The sequence below is a fragment of the Myxocyprinus asiaticus genome, chromosome 32, assembly GCF_019703515.2.
Source record: "Myxocyprinus asiaticus isolate MX2 ecotype Aquarium Trade chromosome 32, UBuf_Myxa_2, whole genome shotgun sequence".
Taxonomy (NCBI): Eukaryota; Metazoa; Chordata; class Actinopteri; order Cypriniformes; family Catostomidae; genus Myxocyprinus; species Myxocyprinus asiaticus.
Genome location: NC_059375.1, coordinates 4,757,501 through 4,784,587, shown reverse-complemented (window position 1 = coordinate 4,784,587; position 27,087 = coordinate 4,757,501). Strand labels below are relative to the sequence as shown.

At 38.2% G+C, this 27,087-nt stretch overlaps 1 protein-coding gene across 1 annotated transcript in view; it reads right to left on the bottom strand.

The window, feature by feature from the left end:
- Nucleotides 1-277: 277 nt before the first annotated feature.
- fkbp10b (FKBP prolyl isomerase 10b) overlaps nt 278-27,087 on the bottom strand; it is a 45,471-nt gene continuing 18,661 nt past the window's right edge. The window contains exons 4-10 of the mRNA XM_051666964.1: nt 25,697-25,842; nt 17,997-18,186; nt 17,717-17,862; nt 13,204-13,393; nt 12,619-12,761; nt 3,977-4,140; nt 278-800 (exon numbers count right to left, since the gene is read on the bottom strand). Coding sequence (XP_051522924.1) covers nt 612-800; nt 3,977-4,140; nt 12,619-12,761; nt 13,204-13,393; nt 17,717-17,862; nt 17,997-18,186; nt 25,697-25,842 — 1,168 coding nt within the window. The 3' untranslated portion in view covers nt 278-611. The remainder of the gene's footprint in view (nt 801-3,976; nt 4,141-12,618; nt 12,762-13,203; nt 13,394-17,716; nt 17,863-17,996; nt 18,187-25,696; nt 25,843-27,087) is intronic.

Sequence of the window (27,087 nt, the reverse complement as noted above, 5' to 3'; positions counted from 1 at the left end):
TGTGGCTTGATGTTTTCAAATCCTAGAGATGCCCCCGGACTTACCTACTGTATATTCTTTGGCCTCTGATTGAAAGTAAATTGTGTTGCTTGTTTTTTAATAAATTAACCTTGACCTTCTAATAATGTGGACACCAATGGCTTCTAAGACTTCCCTTCAACAATTTCCAACTAAATAGCTTTCAATGACTCCTAATAACTTCCACAACTGCTAATTACAACAACTTAATGGAATGTTAACATGCTACTTGCTTATGAGAAAAATTTACAACATTGGGATTGAGAGAACTGGATTCATTGTGTTTTAATGGACACACCATCCTGATAGTACATTTTCCAAACTAACCACCCACCTCCAAAATTTTACAAACTGCATCTGAGATTTCAATCAATTTGGACTTGTAGCCTCTATGTCTAGGCCGCCCATCACAGGAAATATTAAGAAATGTTTTTAACATATTAAATATATCGAATTTAACAACTATCAGCCGATTTATCAGTAATCGGCTCTCTACCATTGCCTTGGCACATTTTAATACTGTAAACCACTTTGTTTTCAGCCTCAAAATTATAAAAATGTCAATGCATTCACATTTATTTTGTGTGCATGTTTCACAGTTCTTCATGCCGTGTTTTCTCTGCATCTTCATCCACTTTAAGTTTGAGTTCATCTAGAGTGATCAGGCCATCATTGTTCCTGTCCTGGTTCCTGAACATATCTCTGATGACACTGTCTGGATCTTGGGCTGGTTTAAGACGACCTTTCCCATCTGCTACCTGTTGTTTGATGAACTCTGAAAACTAAGGAGAGACAGGGAAGGGTAGTAACGTTTAAAACAAAATCATTGCTTTCTGTGGTGTGTGATACTAAAACAAGAATACAAGTACAGAGGCTAAAATGTCTCAAGTGCCAAGAAGAACATGATAGCCCAAATAGAAACAATTACACCATTTTTATTTTATTTTTTTGTAGCAGTTTTGTCTTGTTTTCCAGTAAAAATATCCCTAAACCAGATAAATTTACTTATACAGAATACTTGCATAAAATATTAAAACTTGTTTTTCTTGTTTAATTGTAAATCTAACCAAATTTAGTAGTCAGGGTTTAAACACATTTTGTTTTCCATTCGTTTTCCATGAACTTCCAAAACAAATTTTATAACAGTATTTTAAAATTATTTTACCCATCTGAGAAAAATGAAATTCAGCACTGTTTAAACAACAGTAAAAACATACACCTTATACAATACCACCACTAACTAAATCAATGACACACAGTATCTGCTTTGTAATAATTCACAAGGTCTTTTTGTTTTTTTAGTGTTTTTTTTTTGAATAGTGAACACAATGTTTCTGCCTTGTCTTGTCCTCCCCCTTATCTTTCAGATGTCACACTGTCAATTTCGGAAGCCCTTTATTTTGAGCTCACTATTTATTGGCTAACACTTCACCTTTTAATGCCTTACATGGTTTAAATGAATGCACAGAATCAAGCCTAGCTGTGGTTAAGGCAACAGGTGTGGGGCCCTCCATTCATTTATAAATTGGTCAGTCTTTAGATGGTACTTCGTGATAGATGTTTAATTCTGTTTGTTATAGTGACAGGTGGGTTGGTGATTGGAAAGATTAAAATGCATTGTTAATTATCAAGACTATTTTAAATGTACACTAAGTAACTTTTGTCTTTATTTTTTCCCCCCCTTTTCTCCCAGTGTGGAATGCCCAATTCCCAATGTGCTTTTTAAGTCCTCGTGGTCGCGTAGTGATTCGCCTCAATCCGGATGGCGGAGGACGAATCCCAGTTGCCTCCGCGTCTGAGACCGTCAACCCACACATCTCATCACGTGGCTTGTTGAGCGCGTTGCCACGGAGACATAGCGCGTGTGGAGGCTTCACGCCATCCACCGCGGCAACCACGCTCACCACGCACCCCACCGAGAACGAACCGCATTATAGTGACCACGAGGAGGTTACCCATGTGACTCTACCCTCCCTAGCAACCGGGCCAATTTGGTTGCTTAGGAGACCTGGCTGGGGTCACTCAGCAAGCCCTGGGATTCAAACTAGCGAACTCTAGGGGTGGTAGTCAGCGTATTTACTCGCTGAGCTACCCAGGCCCCCAACTTTTGTCTTTGTGTCATCTTGGACTTACACTGACACCTAGCGGCTTGGATGCAGCATCATTTAAAATCAATAGTTTTCAGTTTCAGATGCCATTGTAGAAATTTAGTATTCACAGTCAGCAATTATTACTTTAATCAGTGAGTGAAAGTGTCAAATAACAGGATGGTATAGGAGTAGTATTCAGCTGGTCATGTGATTCTAACATGGCAGCCCCCATGTGTGGACCCTCTCCATGTAGAATAAAACAGCTTTTATAAGGTTACTGATATGACTGGAGTCTTCATTTTAATGTGAGTGGTCATGATTTCCTTCATATATTGCAAAATTACAATTCATGTCTTTAGGAGGTAAACTTTAATGAGGAAAAAAATTACTAACTGCACCTTTAAGATATCAGAACGAGCTCATCTGTGTATAGGAGCATAATTATCAGCAAAAAAGATATAAGAAAACCTGCAATCTTTGATTTGTTTTATCAATCAATATTTATGTACATAGCCTCCCCTAAAAATGTCCTTACGGACCGCCACTAGACATGTAACAACTTTCACAATACGATAAGAAGCAGAAGCCTCACGATAATAAAAAAATAAATAAAAAAAGCCCACAATTTGTTTTCGCTTAAACTTATTTAAGGATTCGACATAAATATATTTTAAATCTTAAGTGACACAACAGTGTCTGACATTGGCAACAAAAAGCAGAGCTCTATAATAAAGTAACTTGAACAACAGCACTGCATTTATCAGCAGATTGTTATTAGAAAAACTCAATTTTCTTGAGAAACATTAGTTTGTCTACATTCAAGTCATTTTAATTTGAATAGAACTTTTCACAATGCACATTGTTTCAAAGCAGCTTTGTAGAAAATCATACCTTAAAAGTCTTCAAGCCCCCAGTGAGCAAGTTAAAGGTGACCGTGGCAAAGAAAAAAACTCCTTAGTGGAAGAAAATAAAAACCTTGAGAGGAACCTGACCTCTGGCTTTACATTATATGTACATAATACAATATTATTTAGCGGTTTGAGCAAAAAACGATCAGCACAAGTAATTATTTTGCCCTCTTCCCCTGGTTTCACTTTTCATGTAAACTTTAGCAGTCTTACCGGCTTATCCAATGCACGCAAGTGTTGTGCTAATAGCTGTTTACATTTCAACATCAAAAGCAGAGAAAAATAAGTCATGTAATCGCGGGTTTCTTACATTGTCGTTTTTTTTAATAAGCTGGTTTTTGATAGTTATGAGCGTCTGCTGTGCATGTAATCACGCTCAGTGTCGGCTGGGAGAGGCTGACTGATAATTGCAACTCTCTGCTGCTCTTTCTGCCTCGCAAATCCACCGATTTGTGCGGTGATGTCAGCGTAAATAAAATGACTTGTTTGATGTACTGTAGCACTGGGACATGACACCGTTGTTTGGCAAATTCAACAAGTTGTAACACTACAATCTACTTGGCATTTTCCATCGGTCTTCAAGCTCTTAACTCGAATATGTAGACTTCTTGCTCCTTTTCCTGTGAGCGCTCAGCGCTGCCTCTCTGGGGAGGAGCTCTCAATGTCGCACTGCTTGGTATTAATCACACTTATGTATTTATTTGTGCATATGATACAAATTGTTAGTGTCATATTATACGATACAATAAGATAAAAAAAAATACTTTTTTTTTACACCCCTACCGCCACTATATTTCAGGGTATCTCAGGGGCTGATTCTATGGATCAAGGCTCGTGATTTGGTGGGCTAGGCCCACCCTGGCCCCCCTGTGGGAGCAGGGCCTGTCAAGGCTCATTAAATTATCTAACTTCATCAGTTGAAAGCACCAAGCTTTGGATCATAAAATCTTGTAAACTGACCTCCTCTAATGGAATCTGTTTGTCCTGGTTGATGTCCATAGCTTCAAAGATCTCAACTGGAGTTTCATTCAGCCACACGAACAGGTACCCTTCAGGAACCCCCTTCTGCAGGGACACCAACTCAAGTTCAAACCGCAGCACTGCACTCCCTGGTACGACACCAGCTGAGAGAGAAAACAAGAGGAAAGAAAAAAGATGCATTGAAAAGAATTCACTGTCTCACACTAATATGGTGCTGTACATTATATTAATGCTTCTTGTTCTTTTGCTGTACAGAGAGAATTTCCACCCATCCAGTATGGAAAGCAGTTACATAACACATACAATTTATTCTTAAGCTTGACATTTTTTTTTTTTTTTTATCTACTTCCCTTACAAAATATAACACGGTTCTTGTTTGTGTAGCAGATTGTCTTCCATGGACCATGACACATACAATCAGAAAAGGAGACCACAAAATTGACAAGGGACTCGACTTGTCTCGGGCTTAAGTCTGAGTCGACACTTGTTTGAGTCCGAGTCAAGACCGAGTCCAAATGCTCACGAGTCCACAACAAGACCAAAAGCATGAAAATATGATCTTGTACTACAACACTGCCAATCACCAAAAGATTCGTTCACTAATTAATCAAGTTACCATTTCTGCAAATTACGCCTTTGCGCCAGTAGGTGGCGACAAATGAGCATCTTTTTTGTGTTTTGAGTGAGTCACTGAACAGAAATCACCCAGTCGTTCATGACGGAAACAAGGATTATACTTTATTTAAATCTGCGTGCTGACTGCAGCATCATAAGTGTTTTCCCCACAAATGACAACAAAGCATATGTCACTTTGTCAACTTTTGGGCATGACTTATCAAGCTATACCAGGAAGACAACAATAATAGCCTAAAACAATAATTATGACTTTCAATAACATCCACCGTCTATGCTGGGGCACGTCGTCTCATGTTTTCCGGTGCTACTCTCGAATATGCCGCCTCGACCAGTGTCCATTTTTTTGAGCAAGTATCCTACACTTTATAAATAGAGACGGAATGTGTGAAGTGCATAAAATGAAAACTGGACTGGAATGTATAACAAATTGAATTGATTGACAAACAAGGCGGCAATTTTTCTTTTTTTTTTTTACTCTACTGTAAGGTGCCAGAATGCCATTCTAGCCTAATTTAACCCATGTGTGACTGATTTCTGATTACATTAAATTTAAAGGAATAGTTCAGCAAAAAAACAAAAACACTAATCATTTACTCACCCTCATTTTGTTCCAAATCCATATAGCTTTCTTTCTTTTGTGGAATACAAAAGGAGATGTTTGGCAGTATTATGGCCTCAGTCACCATTCACTTTAATTGTATGCCAAAAAGATGCAATGAAAATTAATGGTGACTGATCCTAACATTGTGCAATCTCCTTTTGTGTTCCATAGAACACTGGTTCTCAAACAGGGGTCCGGAACCCACTAGGGGACCTCAGCCAACTTCCAAGGGGCCTCGAGATGTCTTGAAATTATTTAAAAATAAATTATATTGAAATATGATAACTTCATTTAAATGCTGAAATTAATTCAAATCATGATGTACAACATATAAACTTACAGTTCCTGAAAGGTCTGGAATCATGAAATTAATTGTGATAAGTATTTTAATCTACTGACACTTCTTGGACAATGGGAGGGCCTCAGAGTCAAAAATGTTGACAACCACTGCCATAGAAGACAAAGTCATTTGGGTCTGAACAACATGAGGGGATTTGGGTTAACTAGTCTTTTAACTTTTCAGTGAACGATGGTGCCATTTATCATACTGTTGTTGCTGTTATGTAATAAAAGCAATAAGTCACAAGAGGCTGTTCGTTACAGTGATTTTGCCATGGTTAAGAGCAGTGGCGTACCACACATCTGTGGGCCCCTTCTGCAAAGCATGAGATGGGGCCCCTCCCACAAGCAATGATGTCATGCATGAAAATTTGTCATGCACCTGCTGCAACACACTATTGAGTCAGTCTCCCCCATTTACATATACTTGATTTAACAGTATAAACATCTGATTTTGCATACAGTGATGAATTATCATTATTGGTACTGATGCTATTAATTGATGTTATTATTAGTAACATTATATATATAGGCTTTATAATGCATGTGTAGTGATTTGGATATATGTATATAGTGTATTTTAGTCTGTCTAAAATCCCAGCAGCAATAAATGTTTATTTTATGAGTGTGCAGGCAAACATGCCGCTGCTCTGATTTTCTTATTTTAGCAATATTTAATGTTTAAATGTTGGACCAATGGGTAAATATTTGATGATGATGTTAATTAATGAGGAATACTCTGCAAAGATTCAAGAATTGCGTTCCGTTGTGAAAAAAGCAAATGCTACTTGTAGATAACTGAAACTGCGACGGGGCCCCCCATAGGGGTGGGTGGCAGTGTCCCGTAAGGCACTGGTTAAGGGGGTTTAAGGTGTTATGCTACGTGAAGAGTCAATCATCTCTTACCCATAGTAAAATCACTGTAAAGTGCAGCCTCTTGTGGCTTAATACTTCTTTTTCTTTTGTAATTTGTCTCATTAGGCCTGTTTCACATCGCAAGCGTGAGCAATGCATTGTACTTCAGCGCCCATGTTAACAGGTTAGAGCATTCACACTGAAAGCTGAAGCAGCTAGTGTTTCAGCACCGAGTTTATTTTTGCAGTGCTGCTCAAGCTGAAATAAAAGTGACGGCACACTTTTAAATGGACTTACCTCATTCTTGTATTGATTACGGAAGACACAAGACTTACTGTGGAGAAACAAAGCACTCTATGACCTTCAACTGACTTTTTATAAGGATTAATTAAGGAAAAGGGGATGCAGTTTCGGCTGTTGGTGTAAAAAATAAGTTAAAAAGTTTTTTTTTTTTTTTTTTAAGTGAGTCCTTATTGTTATGAAGAAATTACTCAACACTTCAGCTTATTGTGTTGACTGCCACTAAATTATAGAATTCTTCAAGAGCACATTAGTTTACAGCAGCATCATGTAAATAAGATTTCATGATGATCAAGTTTGTAATCCTTATCAATAGCCCACTCCTGATAACCATTTGATAAGTTTTATAAGTTATGGTCATTAATAAAGGAAACAAAGTAACATAAAACTCACTTTATTTTCAGTATAGAGCTGTGGCTGTTATGCTGTAAAAAACGCTTCCTGTGTGCCAGCCCTAGTGAGTTTGCTGCTGTAGCTATGGTGTAGGTTTGCACAAGCGCTGCTTTGGTGCACGATGTGAAACAGGCTTTAGCTATGATCCTGTCCTAAATAGTCCATGTCGTTTTGGGCTGAAACTCAGTGGTTCTGCTGTACCTGAGCTCTCATATACTTAATACAGGCAGACACTTTGTGACCTTTTTCTTATACATTGTGATATTTTACATATTGTTTATTTAAATATGAACCCTTTAATCTCTGAAAGTGTTTTTAAAGATTTCCTGTTAAAATAAAAGGCTTATAACCCGACCAAAAAAAAAAAAAAAAGAAAATCACAAAAACAATTGAGCCAAAAAATTACTTTCTTTTTTATTTGACATTATATATCTCTGGGTGTAAATAAGGTGGCTCTGAAAAACTGCTTTTGTTTTGTGTTGATACGACAAAGTAATCAAAAGTTATTGCATTACAAAAATTATTTATCATAGTGTCCAAAAGCCTCTCCAAACAAATAAAACACAATAATTGTACATGTATGTGCAAACACAACAATGACTAAAGATATGCAAAGCATGGAGACATGATTTTAGAAATGAGATTTCACAGAATGAGTGCCTTTTGACTCAAGTCTGCATCACTAAGTCTGTGTCACCTGTGGCACCATCTCCTGGTGGCCATATGTAACACTGTGCTTCGTGTGGATTATCTAATGATCTATGCAGCAGATACCTAGTGTGGGGGCTCGTTTGAAAGATAACCAATGATTTTTTACGTTCCATTTATTTTTCGTGAAGGCTAAGCCAAAACGCGGCATACAAGTAACACCAACATAATTGTCAAACAAATATACTTAGCTATTACTCGCTATATTTTTGTCTGTGAGTAAAACAAATAGGCTAGTTGTATTCTACTCTTTGAGAGCTTTCCAACAACATGTGACCCGTCTATTTGATGAGTTTGATTTTTTTACTGATTGCAATATTATGTACAGTGCAAATTTTGTATAAATTATCAAAACAACACTTCTGATTTGTCTGCAAATTTTGAAGCACTTGTTACGTTTTGGTTATAATGCCTACATGCATTGGAAAGTAGAGCTTCTAAGCTTTCAAACGATACCTATTTTGTGTTGATCAAGACTGTAGTCTTTTGTCATCTGTCGTCTTTTGCCCTTGCTACAGTATATAGATCACCCGGGCCGTATTTTGATTTCCTTGGTGAATTTTCTAATTTTTGATCAGATCTTGTAGTTACTGTAGATAGAGCTTTAATTGTTGGTGACTTCAACATTCACACAGATGATGAAAATGACACATTGGGATTAGCATTTATCGATAACTCTCTTGGAGTCAGACAAAATGTGACAGGACCTACTCATCACCATAATCACACGCTAGATTTAATTCTGTCATATGATTTTGATGTTGATACTATAGAAATTCTACCACAAAGTGATGACATCTCAAATCATTACCTCATGTATGCTGCGATCTGCTAATGTCACTCAGTCTACAGCATGCTATCATTCAGGTAGAACAATTCTTTCGACCACTAAAAGATTGCTTCACTAATAATCTTCCAGAAAAGTCTAGAAGTACGATGTAAATACAGAAAATATAAATACAGTCTTCTCTAGCACTCCTGATAGTGTCACCTCCCCTTCGATTAAAGAAAATTAAATTCAAAAAGCCCTGGACCATGGTACAATGATCACACTCATGCTCTCAAGAGAGCTGCTCGGAAAATGGAGCGCAAGTGGAAGAATGCAAAATTAGAGGTGCATGGAAGGATAGTGTCTGTAGCTACAGACAGGCACTAAAAGCTGCCAGGTCAGCATATTTTAGCAAACTCAGATAATAACCACAACAATCCTAGGTGTTTATTCATTACTGTGGCTAAATTGTTTAGGAATAAAGCATCGACTGAACCAGATATTCCGTCGTGGCACAACAGTAATAACTTCATTAATTTCTTTACTGATAAAATAGAAATCATGCAATCAACTGATTTCAAATCTCTCATTTATGTCGAAAATACTAGAAATTGTAGCGTCTTCCCAACTATGTTCATTTCTACAGAGAAATGGTGTGTGTGTGTGTGTATATATATATATATATACACACACACACACATATACATACACACACATATATATATATATACACATACACATACACACACACACATACAGTCAGGATTTAGGCCCCATCACAGTACAGAGACTGCACTTAGAGTTACAAATGACTTGTTCTTATCATCTGATCGTGGCTGGATTTCTCTTCTTGTGCTTTTAGATCTTAGTGCTGCTTTCGACACCATAAATCATGTCATTCTCTTGAATAAACTGTAGAATTATGTTGGCATTAGTGGACTTGCATTAGCATGGTTCAGGTCCTATTTGTCAGACCCTACCACTTTTGTTTGTGTAAATGTGGAATTGTCAGATCAAACAAAAGGAAAGTATGGAGTGCCACAGGGATCAGTCTTAGGGCCTTTGCTTTTCTCCTTACATATGCTTACCCTAAGAGATGCACTATATTGCCAAAAGTATTCGCTCACCCATCCAAATAATTGAATTCAGGTGTTCCAATCACTTCCATGGCCACAGGTGTATAAAATGAAGCACCTAGGCATGCAGACTGCTTCTACAAACATTTGTGAAAGAATGGGCCACTCTCAGGAGCTCAGTGAATTCCAGCGTGGTACTGTGATAGGATGCCACCTGTGCAACAAGTCCAGTCGTGAAATTTCCTTGCTACTAAATATTCCACAGTCAACTGTCAGTGGTATTATAACAAAGTGGGAGTGATTGGGAATGACAGCCACATAAAATGACAGAGCAGGGTCAGCGGATGCTGAGGCGCATAGTGCGAAGAGGTCGCCAACTTTCTGCAGAGTCAATTGCTACAGACCTCCAAAGTTCATGTGGCCTTCAAATTAGCTCAAGAACAGTGCGTAGAGAGCTTCATGGAATGGGTTTCCATGGCCGAGCAGCTGCATCCAAGCCATACATCACCAAGTGCAATGCAAAGCGTCGGATGCAGTGGTGTAAAGCACGCCGCCACTGGACTCTAGAGCAGTGGAGACGCGTTCTCTGGAGTGACGAATCACGCTTCTCCATCTGGCAATCTGATGGACGAGTCTGGGTTTGGCGGTTGCCAGGAGAACGGTACTTGTCTGACTGCATTGTGCCAACTGTGAAGTTTGGTGGAGGGGGGATTATGGTGTGGGGTTGTTTTTCAGGAGCTGGGCTTGGCCTCTTAGTTCCAGTGAAAGGAACTCTGAATGCTTCAGCATACCAAGAGATTTTGGACAATTCCATGCTCCCAACTTTGTGGGAACAGTTTGGGGATGGCCCCTTCCTGTTCCAACATGACTGCGCACCAGTGCACAAAGCAAGGTCCATAAAGACATGGATAAGCGAGTCTGGTGTGGAAGAACTTGACTGGCCTGCACAGAGTCCTGACCTCAACCCGACAGAGCACCTTTGGGATGAATTAGAGCGAAGACTGCGAGCCAGGCCTTCTCTTCCAACATCAGTGTCTGACCTCACAAATGTGCTTCTGGAAGAATGGTCAAAAATTCCCATAAACACACTCCTAAACCTTGTGGAAAGCCTTCCCAGAAGAGTTGAAGCTGTTATAGCTGCAAAGGGTGGGCCGACGTCCTATGGATTAAGAATGGGATGTCACTTAAGTTCATATGCGTCTAAAGGCAGATGAGCAAATACTTTTGGCAATATAGTGTATTATCAGGAATCGTGGAATAAGTTTCCATTGCCGACGATACACAACTTTATATTTCTTCTAAACCCGACAAATTTCACAATTCTCCAAATTAGCAGAGTGTATCAATGAAATCAAAGATCGGATGGCCAGAAATTTCCTTCTACTCAATTCCAACAAAACAGAGGTACTAATTATTGGACCAAAAACCTCGTCATCTTCTACAGTGAAGAACTTAGGTGTTATATGTGATACCAATCTGTCCTGTGACAATCAAATTTCCAATGTTTGTAGAACAGCATTCTTCCACCTCAGAAATATTGCTAAGTTATGACACATGCTCTCTGTTGCTGATGCTGAAAAACTAATTCATGTGTTCATGACCTCAAGACTAGATTATTGTAATGCATTACTGGGAGGATGTACTGCAAGTTCAATAAATAAACTTCAGTTGGTTCAAAATACAGACTAGAACCAAGAAATATGATCATATTAGCCCAATTTTATCGTCGTTATATAGGCTACCTGTTAAATTTCGTATTAAATTTAAAAATTCTGTTAACTACATACAAAGTTTTGAATGGTCTAGCTCCACAGTACTTAAGTGACCTTCTACCACGCTATATTCCATCACGTTCATAACGATCACAAAATTCTGGCCTCTTAATAGTTCCTAGAGTATCAAAATCCACAAAAGGAGGTAGATCCTTTTCCTGTTTGGCTCCAAAACTATGGAATAGTCTCCCTAACAGGATTCATATGCCGAGGTTACCAGAGCCAGCCAGATCCAGCTCCGTTTCTGCTTTGTGTCGGACTTCACTGCTATGAGTCGATGAGTAATGACTACAAACTACAGCCGGTGCTAGCCAGACATCACTTCAGTCTTTTACGATGGACTTTGGAGGACGAACTGATGCCAACTCCAACTCTAAGACATCAGATACTTCATATGCCACTGCCTGAACCTTGGACTTAGGATGGACCCCACCAAACCTCACCGAAATGGCCTGCCAGTTGAACTGCGATGCACCTCATTGATCTCTGCCTGCATCACCTTTGTTTATTGATGGACTACACTCTTGAAATGGAATACATAGACTATCAATTAATTGCCAACAAAAGCCTTCATCAGCCAAATAACAATAGGACAATGCATCTATGTGAAATTCTGCAGTTAATCCAGGATGGACTTCAAAGACATTAGTCATTAATCTTACAGTTCATTCAAAATTTTTGTTTAAACACTTAGTTTACAAATTTAAACCATGACTTACACTGCACACAAATAACTAATATTGGCATTATATTCATTCTGTTTAGCCAGAGGGGAACTGGCCCCCACAGTGAGTCTGGTTTCTACCAAGGTTATTTTTCTCCATTAACCAACATCTTATGGAGTTTTGCGTTCCTTGCCACAGTCGCCTTCGGCGGGTGGTTTCACTGGGGTTCTAAATACAATTATTATATAACCATTTAATTTTTTTTTTTTTTTTTTTTTACACAATTTACAATTACACAATGATGACTAAGACTTTATAGATATTACAGTTTCATTTTCTGTTAAAGCATGATTTTCTGTAAAGCTGCTTTGAAACAATGTGTGTTGTGAAAAGTGCTATACAAATAAAAATGATTTGACTTGTAGTTCTTAATATTTTGATGAGTATATTTTTTCTTGTGGGTCCATCCGAGCTTAAAGGGTTAAACAAACACAAACTAATACACACCTCCTTTCTCTCCATGTCCGAGGTGTGGCGGCACTATGACCGTCCGTCTCTCTCCAACACACATGTTCCTCAGAGCTTCATCCAGGCCGTCGATTATTTTACCTCCTCCAAGCAGTACGTCCTGTGGCGCTTCATAATCACTCCTGCAGTACACAGACATCAACAACAACTGATTTGAGCCAAACCACAAAAACATCAGCAGAAAAAAAAATAAACACTTTCCCTTAAACATCATGACTGTAATACATTTACATTTAAATTTTTTACATTTTATTAATAAAAAAAATCTAATAAAGTAAATATTACTTAATTCAATATTACTTAATTCAATTTAAATTCTAAGATTCCATGTGTATGCAATGGATATATACAGTGTGTGTATATATATATATATATATATATATATATATATATATATATATAGAAATAACACATTAATGTATGAAGTACTATGAAGTATTAATGTATTACAAGTAGCTTGTATTGTAAAATTGGAGAGTTGCATGGTTGAATGTAAGAAATATTTTTATAAATGTGAGCTGATACACTGTTTCATAATGAAATGATTTTTTTAAATGAACTCACGATGAAAAGAGCAGCGTGCCGTCCAGCATTGAGCAGTTATAGTGGTACTGAATGAAGTCATTGACCTCACTGCTCTCATTACACATTTCAGATCTTTGACTGATTTCCACCTGCACGGGATCTTTAGGGTTGTGGAAGTCGATCACATGGATGTCAAAGACCAACACTGCTGAACCTGGGATCTCCTTACCTGACCAAGAACAGAGTTAGAATCAACAGCTAATCACACTTTAAAATGCAAACAGAGATGTTATGTGAACTAATGGTCAGCCGATAAAGGTTTTTCAAATGGCGGATGCTGATATCTATATAAACATTAACAGATATACAGGTATAAATAGATTGTTATTATATAATCTAAATGGCAGCAAATGAGATGTACATAAAATTGCTGAAATTAAATTATTTTAATTAAAATGTACTTATTCAAAATTAATGCAAAAAGGAACAGAAAACATTATCTAGTGACAAGGCTGTCAGTAAATTTTGAAAGCGGCCCAACAACTAGTACAGATAATTGGGCAAGCTGCCATAGTTGTCAGGCGACACTTCAGTCTGTAACTAGTGTGTTTACTGTGCTATAGGCTGCATTTACACGGTCACAAAAAAAAAAAATCTGACCTCAGAATGAAATTGCACTTGACCCAGCCCATTAGTGCTTTGTACTCCAAAAAAAAAAAAAAAAATCTGCGTTCAGCAGAAAAAATTAATACAAGTTTGAGGTTGCGTAAGGGAGAGTTAATAAGAAAATTATAATTTTTGGGTTAAGTCTTCCTTTAAGAGAGTTTTCTACGAGTGTTTTTATAATTTATTTATTTATTTTTTGCGTTTACCCAAACTACACTTAAAGGGTTAGTTCACCCAAAAATGAAAACTGATCAATTAATGTCTCCAAAGCAAATCAATAGGTTTGCGTTTAAAAAAAAAAAAAGAAAAAAAAGAAAATCGCTTCCTGCCAGCAGTCGATAAATCACGTTGCTGTTGCGTGATGTAAGCACAATGGCATGTTCACCTGAGAAGTCAGAAGCGCGTGCTTTGTATACAACAGAGGAATGAACATCACGCGAGTGTTAGGTCATTTCAAACAGCAATCCAGCGCTGGCCAGAAGCAACGATTTAAAGATAAATATGCTTTAATTATAGATTTGTTCCTTCCACCAACCTATCGATTTGCTTCAGAAGACATTAATTGATCGACTGGAGTCGTGTGGATTACTTTTATGCTGCCTAAATATGACTTTGGACTGTCAAACAGCCAGCAGCCTGATGGCACCCATTTACTTGCATTGTATGGACAAACTGAGCTGAAATCTGCTTATAAAAATCTTTATTTCGGTTCTGCTGAAGAAGGAAAGTCATACACATCTGGGATGGCTTAAAGGTGAGTAAATCATGAGAGAATTTCATTTTTGGGTGAATTAACCCTTTAACATGAATGTGTGATGACGTGCCTTGTATGCTATCTGTATGTGAAGTGCTGATATGCAAACATACAGTGTGGCTCGTCATTGGCAAATATAAAAAAGTTACAATTAAATGATTAACGCAGATACTAAAGGTACATACAGTATAGTGGTATCGCTGCAGCATGTTTATTGTGTTTTTTTTGGCTATGTTCAGATTGTCAGTCCAAATCCAAGTCCAAATCTAAACATTTCAGGCTACCTTCATATGTGGTTCGAAATCCTATTGAAATCACATTTCTGGAAATCCATTTCAGTCTGACCACTCTAATCAGATCTCAAGTGTCTTTTTTCCGTATGTCACTTTTTCAAGCTACGTAAAGACATTTAAGCCCAAAGTATACTTCGGTCAGACGCGAACGCTGAGCATCCGTGAACAGGACGCGTGATGCAAATCTTGTATCAAGAGATCCCCGAATTTTCCACTTCTTAATAATGACAGAACAGTACCGACTGGCATTTTCAAGGCTTTGGATATCTTTTTATATCCTTTTCCATCTTTATAAAGTTCCATTACCTTGTTACGCAGGTCTATTGACAGTTCTTTTCTGCTCCCCATAGCTCAATATCTAGCCTGCTCATTGCATCCACGTGAAAGCTAACAAACTCATTGACTATTTATACACAGACACTAATTACAATTTAAAAAGCCACAGGTGTGGGAAATTAACCTTTAATTGCCATTTAAACCTGTGTGTGTCACCTTGTGTGTCTGTAACAAGGCCAAACATTCAAGGGTATGTAAACTTTTGATCAGGGCCATTTGGGTGATTTCTGTTATCATTATGATTTAAAAAGGAGCCAAACAACAATGTGATAATAAATGGCTTCATATGATCACCATCCTTAAATAAGAAATGTTTTGCATGATCAGTCATATTTTCAAAATCAATGCCAAAATTTCACAATTTCTGCCAGGGTATGCAAACTTTTGAGCACAACTGTGTATATATTTTTATTATTAAAACAATTAGTATTAAAAGAAATATTAAGAGTTGAGACAGGAAACTGGATGGGGAAAAGAGTGGGACAAAAGACGGATTTGAATCCCCACGAAAAAGCACATTCGCGCGGGCATTACACCACACGCTGCTGCAGCGACACTTCAAGTGCAGTTTGTTGTAAATTACTGTTACCATCAGACTTTTAGGGTGCAAACAGCCACTCTGTGTGGCAGGTACTTTTTACACCTGAATGTTTAAAGCAATTTTTTTTTTAATACTCAATATAATTGACTACATAATGTAATTAAATATAGCTTTGTAATAATTTTGTGAAGAACAATCTATTACTTTTACACAATCACTACTCTGTTCATCAGATGTACCTTTTGCAATGTTTCATTTGAACAAATTCACTTTTGTGTCGAGTTGCAAGCTTCCAGGGTCAGTAAATACATATTTTATTGGACAACTGTTACCCACTGAGGCCCTGTGAATGGTCCTGCCAATGATAAGCAAGTACGGAATACAACAAGGTTCCCGTGTTGAGTGTAAATAGGGAGGTGGAATTGCCCTTTAAGCCGGCGTCACACTAGCCGATTTTTTTTTGTTGTTGTGATTTTCAGTTGTTAGCTTCATTAACAATCACCCTCCAGGAGGAGGGAGATGTTGCTCGCATTAGCATCTGCCAGTGGGAGGTCGTTAATCACCTGACCGTCGGGACTCCCTACAGTTAATGATTCTAGCAATGGACAAAATTATCCAACATGTAAAAAAAAAAAAAAAAGAACAAATAAATTAGCTCTGTGGCTGAGGCGGGCTCTTGTGTTCTATTCAAGTGACCAATAAGCTTCTTCTTTTAGTGAAGAACTGACAAGACGTCAAGCTGATCTGAAGGTCTTCATCACACTGCATATCACAAACGCTGATTGTAATCCATATTATTCTGTCACCAAGCCTTTTTTTCAGTGTTTTTACCTACAAAAATGAATAATGAAATCAGAGAGCAGATGCACAACAGTCTGTTTTTATTGAACGTAATTTCTTTACTCACTGAAAGCTGAATATGGACATACGTGTTCTATGGCAAGCCTCGAGGGCATAAAAACACAATCGCAGACTTTCACAAGGTAAGGTTTCTCCATGAATTGCTACCTAAATCACTCTTTTACAATTGTTTATGCTCACACTCAGGGTTGGGGAGTAACGAAATACATGTAACGGGAATACGTATTTAAAATACAAGTAACTGTATTCCACTACAGTTACAATTTAAATAACTGGTATTTAGAATACAGTTACATTCAAAAAGTATTTTGATTACTGAAGAGATTACTTTGCATTTTATTGTCATTTGTTTCATTTAATATTTAGTCCTTTCAGATGGAAAACATTTATACATATAAATAATGTGATCCAAAGTGCATTTGAACAGCGGTGAAACACTTTCTTATGATGTGTTACATTCATACGAGCAGACAGAGAAGTAAGTTTGGAGCACAAGAAATAGAAATAAACCTTGTGTAAATTGTCAGCTTTATGCTAAGCTAAAATGCTATTTCTAGCCATTTTACATGCACATGTTTTGAGTCTGCTAGTGTGGCGCCAGCTTTGGAGACATTCACCAATCAATCAGAGGTCTACTCTTTGCACCCAGAGTGATAATGGTGACAGCTATGCTGCACAACATTGTGGGTGTCAAAGAGGAAGAGGAGACAAGACGTGCAATATATGGCCGGTTTTCATGCATGGCAGCAAGTAATTGAATTGTTTTCCCCCCATCAGGCTGAAAAACATAATTCCATATTTTGTTGACTCCCTCTATATTTTTATCATACAGATGTCTGCAATAATCATGTCACAACTTTGTCATCACAAAAATGTATTGTATGGCTTCAGAAGACTTAAAATATACAGTAATGTTTGTATGTAAATTGTATGGATTACATTACTACTTTAGTGGTGCTTGACAGCCTCAGCTCTTATTCACTTTCATTGCGTGAAAAGGAGCAGCTTAGACATTTTGCTAAACATCTCCTTTCGTGTTCCACAGAAGAAAGTTTTACAGGTTTTGTAGCAACATAAGAGTGAAATCATTAGTGGTCTAACCTGCCCCCTGCTGACCATAAGCGAGGTGAGGCGGCAGGATGATTCTTCTCCTCTCTCCTGCACACACGCCCTGCAGGCCTTTATCTATACCAGCGATCATGTAGCCCAGCCCGATGTACGTGTCATATGTGTGGTTACGCTTATAGCTGTGAAACATGTACACACACACACATTTACTAACAGTTTAACAGATGATATTATCATAATACAGAAGAATCTTAGTCTAATAAGTTGCTTCACAGCATACAATAATATAAAAAAGGCAAACAAGCAGATAAACCTGGAGTCAAAGGTGGTGCCATTGATGAAGGAGGCGTTGTAGTGGTAGCGGATGAAGTCTCCTTCAACAGACTTGCGTGTACACGGTTCAGGCACATGTGTGACCTCCACGCTGAGATCATCTTTGGGGTTATGAAGGTCTTCCAACAGAATGTCATAAACGACTGATGCGTGAGGGGGGATTTCTGTACCTGAGAAAAAGCCACCAGCACATGACAGGAAAGAAATGAAAAGGTTAGAAGTTAAAGATACAAGAAAAGGAGGTTACTGTGTGTGTGTGTATATATATTTTATATATATTTTTTTATTACAATGATTATATATAGGCCTATATATTTTTTTCAAAGATCCACACTTTTACCACCAGAGTGTCCAAAGGGGGGCGCTATAATCGCAAAATAAGTTTACACTAAAAACATTAAAGTCCCCAATCCATAAGTCAGACATATGTGGTTATCATTTGAAAGCTTAGAATCTGAACTTTTCAGAGAACACCATCACTTCTGCATTTATGTTACATAAAATAACAAAATATGGGCTTAAACATCTGCGTCACAAATAAGCACAACCTAGAGGTAATGTGGCAGAAATATTAATATCAATATAAAAGTCTTTCACATAGCACTTAGATCAACATGTCATATGTCAAATGGAAGCTCTCATTCTCAGGAATAAGACTATACAGTTTATTTTGTTGTACTAATACCACAGTTCGAAAGATTTTCATAAAAATCACAAAGTAAAATATGATTACTGTAAGACATCAAATACAAACGTCTCCTTTATGTGCCAATCACTGCTGCAGTAAGCCCCAAATAGCTAACTTTATATCTGCTTTTACAGATATAAACTTTGACAAACCATTTTTTACTTGTCCGCGAGGTTGCTTGGGTGAATAATCCACGTTCTAACTTAGATGCTGAAAAGCATTAGAGCACCACTTACATTTCTGATGTGCAATTTGTGAAGGAAGAAAAAAGTTATTTTTCCTAATACTTTCTGCCATCTAGTGGAATGAAATTAGACTTTTTGAAGGGCGATAGAGTGAACAACCAGAAATACATGCTTACAAAAAAAAAAAAAAAAAAAAAAAGAATCTGATATTCTTAATGAAAAAGGAGTCTTTTTTGTGTGTGTATGAAAAATGAGACCAATCTTTGCAATTAGTCCACAGTATGTGTGAATGGTGAGCTTTAAAATGAGTGTAAAAAATTACAGGCTGCAGCCCAAAAATGCAGCAGTTGAAGTTAATTTAAAATGATTTTAAAGGGACAGTTCACCCAAAAATTTAAAATTCTCTAATCATTTCCTCACCGTCATGCCATCCCAGATGTGTATGACTTTCTCTCTTCAGCAGAACACAAAGATTTTTAGAAGAATATTTCAGCTCTGTAGGTCCATACAATGAAAGCAATTGGTGATCAGACCTTTGTAGCTCCAAAAATCACAAATGCCTTCCACAAGCTTCTCACAATAAGTTGCTGGAATTTTGGCCCATTCCTCCAGACAGAACTGAGTCAGGTTTGTAGTCCTTCTTGCTCGCACACGCCTTTTCAGTTCTGCCTACAAATTTTCTATCGGATTGAGGTCAGGGCTTTGTGATGGCCACTCCAATACCTTGACTTTGTTGTCCTTAAGCCATTTTGCCACAACTTTGGAGGTATGCTTGGGGTCATTGTCCATCTGGAAGACCCATTTGCAACCGAGCTTTAACTTCCTGGCTGATGTCTTGAGATGTTGCTTCAATATATCCACATAATTTTCCTTCCTCATGATGCCATTTATTTTGTGAAGTGCACCAGTCCCTCCTGCAGCAAAGCACCCCCACAACATTATACTGCTTCATGGTTGGGATGGTGTTCTTTGGCTTGCAAGCCTCACCCTTTTTCATCCAAACATAAGGATGGTCATTATGGCCAAACAGTAACATTTTTGTTTCATCAGACCAGAGGACATTTCTCCAAAAAGTAAATCTTTGAACAGGTGCACTTGCAAACTGTAATCTGGCTTTTTTATGGTGGTTTTGGAGCAGTGGCTTCTTCCTTGCTGAGCAGCCTTTCAGGTTATGTTGATATAGGACTCGTTTTACTGTGGATATAGATACTTGTCTACCTGTTTCCTCCAGCATTGTCACAAGGTCCTTTGATGTTGTTCTGGGATTTGCACTTTTCACACCAAAATACGTTTATCTCTAAGAGACAGAATGCATCTCCTTCCTGAGTGGTATGATGGCTGCGTGGTCCCATGGTGTTTATACTTGTGTACTATTGTTTGTACAGATGAACGTGGTACCTTCAAATGTTTGGAAATTGCTCCCAAAGATGAACCAGAATTGTGGAGGTCCACAAATGTTTTTTCTGAAGTCTTGGCTGATTTCTTTTGATTTTCCCATGATGTCAAGCAAAGAGTAACTGAGTTTGAAGGTAGACCTTAAAATACATCCACAGGTTCACCTCCAATTGACTCCAATTAACCTTTCAGAAGCTAATTGGCTAATTGCCTAAAGTCTTGACATAATATTCTGGTATTTTCCAAGCTGCTTAAAGGCATGGTTAACTTGGTGTATGTAAACTTCTGTCCCACTGGAATTGTGATATAGTCAATTAAAAGTGAAAATCTATCTGTAAACAATTGTTGGAAAAATTACTTGTGTCATGCACAAAGTAGAGGTCCTAAACAACTTGCGAAACTACAGTTTGCTAATATGAAATCTGTGGAGTGGTTAAAAATGAGTTATAATGACTTCAGCCTAAGTGTATGTAAACTTCTGAGTTCAACTATATACCCTCTTGTTCCTTGTTCCTTTGTCGGTTCTTGTTTGTATGTAGAGTGTTAGTTGCCAGTATACTGCTGTTGAGTTTTTGTTACCTTCTTCTTCGTACATTTACTTCCTTTGTTGTATGCTCTTCTTTTGTTCAAATTAAAGTTCTGCATTTGGATCCTCTTTCTCGCCTCATCCCTACACAAAACCTGACAGAAGAACTGACCAGACAAAATGGATCCAGCAGAACTGATTGAGAGACTTTCCCAAGTACTGCCTCAAATTTTGGAATCTGGCAGCCCAATTGAACTGGAATGAGAGATCCCTCAGAGCTATGTTCTGGTTGGGACTTCATGGCCCTGTGAGGAAGTTGGTCCCTTTGGATGGTGATCATCTGTCTCTTCAGGATTTATCATTGAAATCTTAAGAGCTGACCATCTGCTCTCAGCTCCGGCGGTCCAGAAGACCCCCCTCGACGGAGACCCCTCTGCTTCTAGCTCCGGTGGTCCAGGAGACCCCCTCGATGGAGGCCCCTCTGCTTCTAGCTCTGGTGGTTCCAGAGAACCCCTCGAGAGAGGCCCCTCTGCTTCTAGCTCTGGTGGTTCCAGAGACCCCCTCGACAGAGGCCCCTCTGCTTCTAGCTCTGGTGGTTCCGGAGCCCCCCTTGACGGAGACCCTTCCGCTTCCCACTCCTCCCCTAGCAGCTCCGCCCGCTCCTCCTCCAGCAGCTCCACCTGCTTCTCCTCCTGAGTCTTCCACGACTCCGCCTCCTCTTCCTCCTGTGGCTCCGCCCACTCCTTCTTCTGAGACTCTTCCTCCTGCGGCTCCGCCCGCTCCTTCTTCTGAGACTCTTCCTCCTGCAGCTACAGTAAAAAAGTAAAGTAAATTTTTTCTCTCCCCTTTTTCTCCCCAATTTGGAATGCACAATTCCCAATGCGCTGTAAGTCCTCATGGTGGCGTAGTGACTAGCCTCAATCCGGGTGGTTGAGGACGAATCTCAGTTGCCTCCGCGTCTGAGACGTCAACCTGCGCATCTTATCACGTGGCTTGTTGAGCGCATAACCGCAGAGACATAGCACATGTGGAGGCTTCACGCTATCCATCGTGGCATCCACGCACACCTCACCATGCGCCCCACTGAGAACAAACCACACAGCGACCATGAGGAGGTTAACCCATGTGACACTACCCTCCCTAGCAACCGAGCCAATTTGAGTGCTTAGGAGACCTGGCTGGAGTCACTCAGCACACCATGGATTTGAACTCGCAATTCCAGGGGTGGTAGTCAGCATCTTTACTCGTTGAGCTACCCAGGTCCCCGAACAAGTAATTTAAAAAAATGAGTAAAAACTGAGTACAGTCATAAAAATGGCATTTGTGTATGGAACTACTTTCTTAAACGACGGATCAGAATCTGCTGTTGCTGGTTCAAACCAAATGATGCGTCCAAGCTTCTCAAAAATGTCCCTTTGAACTAGTATCATGGCTTGGGCTGTTTCTAACAAGTTATTGGAGAAACAAGGGTGTGTGTGTGTGTGTGTGTGTGAGAGAGAGAGGGGGGGGGGGGAAGCATGTGCGATCACCAGTTGCCACTCCCAAGCAGAGATGCTGTAGTGTGTTAGCTTTCTGAAGATAATGTCATTTTGGTCAAATGCATCCTATTTTCTCAGTGGAAAAATAGCCATCCAAGCGGAGGTATTCCTCCCTATTGCACGGTAGCCGGTGCGCAACAGTCATTCACTATAGAAACAGTGATCTCCTCCATCATTTTGAACAGTATGTCCTCTCCAATGTGGAAACTCCAGTAAGAGGTAAGTGCCTTGAGTTTGTGTAATTAATCAGTCTGTTGTGTGAGCCTTAATGCTGAAGTTGTTAGTTTAAAGCCGTTAAAAGCTATTTCCTAGCTTTAATAGTGTAGTCGTAATCCGAGCGAACATGTAGTGCACTGCTGATGAATGAAAACACTGACTGACGCCGACTCATTTCACGTCACCTAACTGGCAAAACAAATAGTCTTCTGACGCCACCTGCTCGCTAAAATCTGTAATGTCACAAAAATAAATGTAAAGAGACACATATAGCTCTTAACACATATGCAATGCTCTTACACTTTAGCTTAGAACACCATGAACACAAGCGGAGTGATACACACAGTGAAGTGTCCGAGTGATGATGTACTGAGACATCAGTACTCATGGAACGTCTCTCGTCCAATCAGATTTGAGGACTGGAACTAACTGTTGTATATACATATGTTTTTTGTTGTTTTTTTTGTTTTTTTTTCAAATCTTGTGACAAGAATGTTGAATATATTAAAAGGAGCAATATGTAATATATTTACTGTACTAAAGCATAAAATTATAATAATATGTTATCAGAGATTTAGGAAACATGCCAAGTTGAAATACTGGTTTCTCGGAAAACAACGCTACAGGCAGTATATTCTAGTTTGAAATGTCTGTTCCGGGCCAGAATTTCTGTTTGTGTTTTGGCCTGTGTGATCCCACCCACTGCTCATTTCCCAATAGTATTTCGACACCCACGGGTTGCCAGATTTGAAACAAGTTAGCGGGCAAACACAGCATGCTGCAGCCATGGAAGCCAGCAATACATCTAGCTAACATTGACAGAGTTATAAAAATCCACATGAGCTGGTTTATAATTTGCAAACAATAAAAACATTGCAAACATATACATTAGCTGATCAACTTACAGTGTAAGGCTTGTCGCTTGCCATTGCCAGTTTGCTAATTCCTGTTGTGTGTCCTCAACCTGGCAACCCGTGTGAGCTTCGAGTCTGGGGTGGAGTGGGCAGGGGAGACAACTCTCCAATATTTTGAATTTGGACTGCAGTACCCATTTTAAACACTTGATGTAAATGTAACATATTGCTCCTTTAAATATTTTAATACATCTAAAAATCCTTAAAACAATATACAATTACCTGAAGCAACATATAAGATATTTAGACTTGCTTTTAGAGAACAGATCTTGAATATAATTATATTTTGTCTTTACTGCTCTGGCGGAAGAATAAACAAGTAAAAAACAACAACAAAAAAAAAAAAAACACTTATGTACAAAATTCACCCATATTCAAGATACATTCCCTGAAAGCAAGACTAAATATATTATATCTTGTTTTAAGGATTTTTATATATTTTTAAAAATGGAAAACAAGACAAAAACACTTGATAACAATAGGATTTTTTGCAGTGAATTTTTTTTTACTGAATTAAACTTAAAAATTCATTTTTTTCCCTTTAATTCAATGAATGTCATTTAGAGGTATTTTTAAAAGAGGTATTTTAGAGGTATCTTTATTATTAGTAAGCATGCTTATTACAACGTTTAAAGTCAAGGTACAAGCTGAATAGTCAATTAAGAGCTAATGGTTAATCGTTGCAATAGTCGCCGAATAGTCGAATAATCATTCTAATAATCTTTAGATTAGTCGATTATCAAAATAATAGTTAGATGCAGCCCTAATCCTGACACTTTGTTACAGAGGCCCTATCAGATAACATTCACACTCTTGCAACAGCTGCAAAGCATGTAAGACTAAGGAAACAAGAACACACTTTCAATTAAGAAAGTTTATGCAAACAAGTTTGGCTTCCTGCAACATTTTTCATAAATGTGTGCGTCCATATGAGCAAAATTAGTTAATTGTTGTTCTTCCCCAAATATGATATAGAAAACATATTGTGAAACACTTGGAAAGGTACTGTAACCTTCTTTGCTCATGATGACTATTTGTTCATTAGTCACTCATACCTTGTTATTTGTTCTTAACATGTGATAGGCTTAAACCATTAAGCTGTTAATTCTGTGACCCTTTTAGATTTAAAGATGAGACTTTCTACCTGCAAAAATGACAGATTTCATTTTTTGGTTCATTGAATGTTCCCATTAGGTGATTTGCAAATCTATTACGCATAATCAACTGTCTACTTACCATCTGTTTGATAGTTTGCATTAAGTCAGACATGATGTTTCCCTTTATTATACTGGCTCAATAATTAAATGTACATTTTTTTTTTTTCTTTTTTAAATCTTCTTACTGCTGTGCCTTTTTCTGTTCCACAAAATGCATCACACATTTGTTATTTTCCAAAAAAGTTTTAAAGCCAGTGAACGTAAAATCTGGTGTATTGTTTTTGTCAATATTCCTTGCAATTGTGAAAATTATCCCTCTATTTACATTTGTGTCTTGAGCATATTTTGGAGAATAATTCTAAATGAATTTCAAAAGAAACTATATTAAATAGTTTCGTGACAGAATTTCAGATTTCATGTCTAATATTTGGATATATTAACAGGCCTACCTACTCCATTGATAAAAGTGGCATTAATTTGTTTAGTTAAAAAAATATTCCGGGTTCAATACAAGTTAAGCTCAATCGACAGCATTTGTGGCATAATTTTGATTACCACAATAAATCATTTTGAGTCGTCACTCCTTTTCTTTAAAAAAACAAAAAAAAAAACAAAGCACAAATCAAAGTTACAGTGAGGCACTTACAATGGAAGTAAATGGGGCCAATTTTTGGAGAGTTTAAAAAGGCAGAAATTTGAAGCTTTCAATTTTATAAAAGCACATGTATTAATTCTTCTGTTAGAACTTATGTATTATTTGAGCTGTAAAGTTGTTTAAATCATTATTTTTTTACAGTCATTTTAGGGTTTTGGAGTTACATCGTCATGGCAGCGAAGTTGTAAAATTGGATATAACCTTACACAGAAAAGCTCAGTAAGCTATTTTATCACACTTAAATCATGTGAACACACAGAATGTTTATGTCTTCTGGCTATACAGTACTTTTGAAATACTAAGTATTTGAACATTTACGGATTGGCCCCATTCACTTCCATTGTAAGTGAAGCAATGGTTAGTATGTGATAGCGTGACATTACATGCAGATGGTTTGTTTACTTACCATATCCTTTCTCTCCAAATGCCAGAAATGGGGGGATGATGAAGTGCCGTATTTCTCCCACACACATGCCCAGCAGCCCTTCATCCAGGCCCTTTATGAGCATACCTTCCCCAACCAGAGAGTCTTGAGTCTGGGAACGCCTGTAGCTGCATGATGCACACAAGATCACACAAGATTAGTCCACACATGCATGTAATTTCAAATACAAATTCAAATATATATACAGTTGAAGTCATAAGTTTACACCCATTTAGGTTGAAGTCATTAAAACTCATTTTTTGAACACTCCACATATTTCATATTAGCAAACTTTAGTTTTGGCAAGTCGTTTAGGACATCTGCTTTGAGCATGACACAAGTAATTTTTCCAGCAATTGTATACAGACAGATTGTTTCACTTTTAATTGACTATTTCAAAATCCCAGAAGTCAGAAGTTTACATACACGAAGTTAACTGTGCCTTTAAGCAGCTTGGAAAATTCCAGAAAATTATGTTAAGCCTTTAGACAATTAGCCAATTAGCTTCTGATTGGAGGTGTACTGAATTGGAAATGTACCTGTGGATGAATTTTAAGGCCTACCTTCAAACTCAGTGCCTCTTTGCTAGACATCATGAGAAAATCAAAAGAAATCAGCTAAGACCTCACAAAAACTATTGTGGACCTCCACAAGTCTGGTTCATCCTTGGGAGCAATTTCCAAACGCCTGAAGGTACCACGATCAACTGTACAAACAATAGTACGCAAGTATAAACACCATGGTACCATGCAGCCATCATATCGCTCAGGAAGGAGATGCATTCTGTCTCCTAGAGATGAATTTTTTTGGTGCAAAAAGTGCAAATCAATCCCAGAACAACAGCAAAGGACCTTGTGATGATGCTGGAGGAAACAGGTAGACAAGTATCTATATCCACAGTAAAACAAGTCCTATATCAACATAACCTGAAAGGCTGCTCAGCAAAGAAGCCACTGCTCCAAAACCGGCATAAAAAAGCCAGACTACAGTTTGCAAGTGCACATGGGGACAAAGATCTTACTTTTTGGAGAAATGTCCTCTGGTCTGATGAAACAAAAATTGAACTGTTTGGCCATAATGACCATCATTATGTTTGGAGGAAAAAGGGTGAGGCTTGCAAGCTGAAGAACACCATCCCACCATGGGGGTGGCAGCATCATGTTGTGGGGTGCTTTGCTGCAGGAGGGACTGGTGCACTTCACAAAATAGATGGCATCATGAGGAAGAAAAATGATGTGGATATATTGAAGCAATATCTCAAGACGTCAGCCAGGAAGTTAAATCTTGGTCGCAAATGGGTCTTCCAAATGGACAATGACCCCAAGCATACCTCCAAAGTTGTGGCAAAATGGCTTAAGGACAACAAAGTCAAG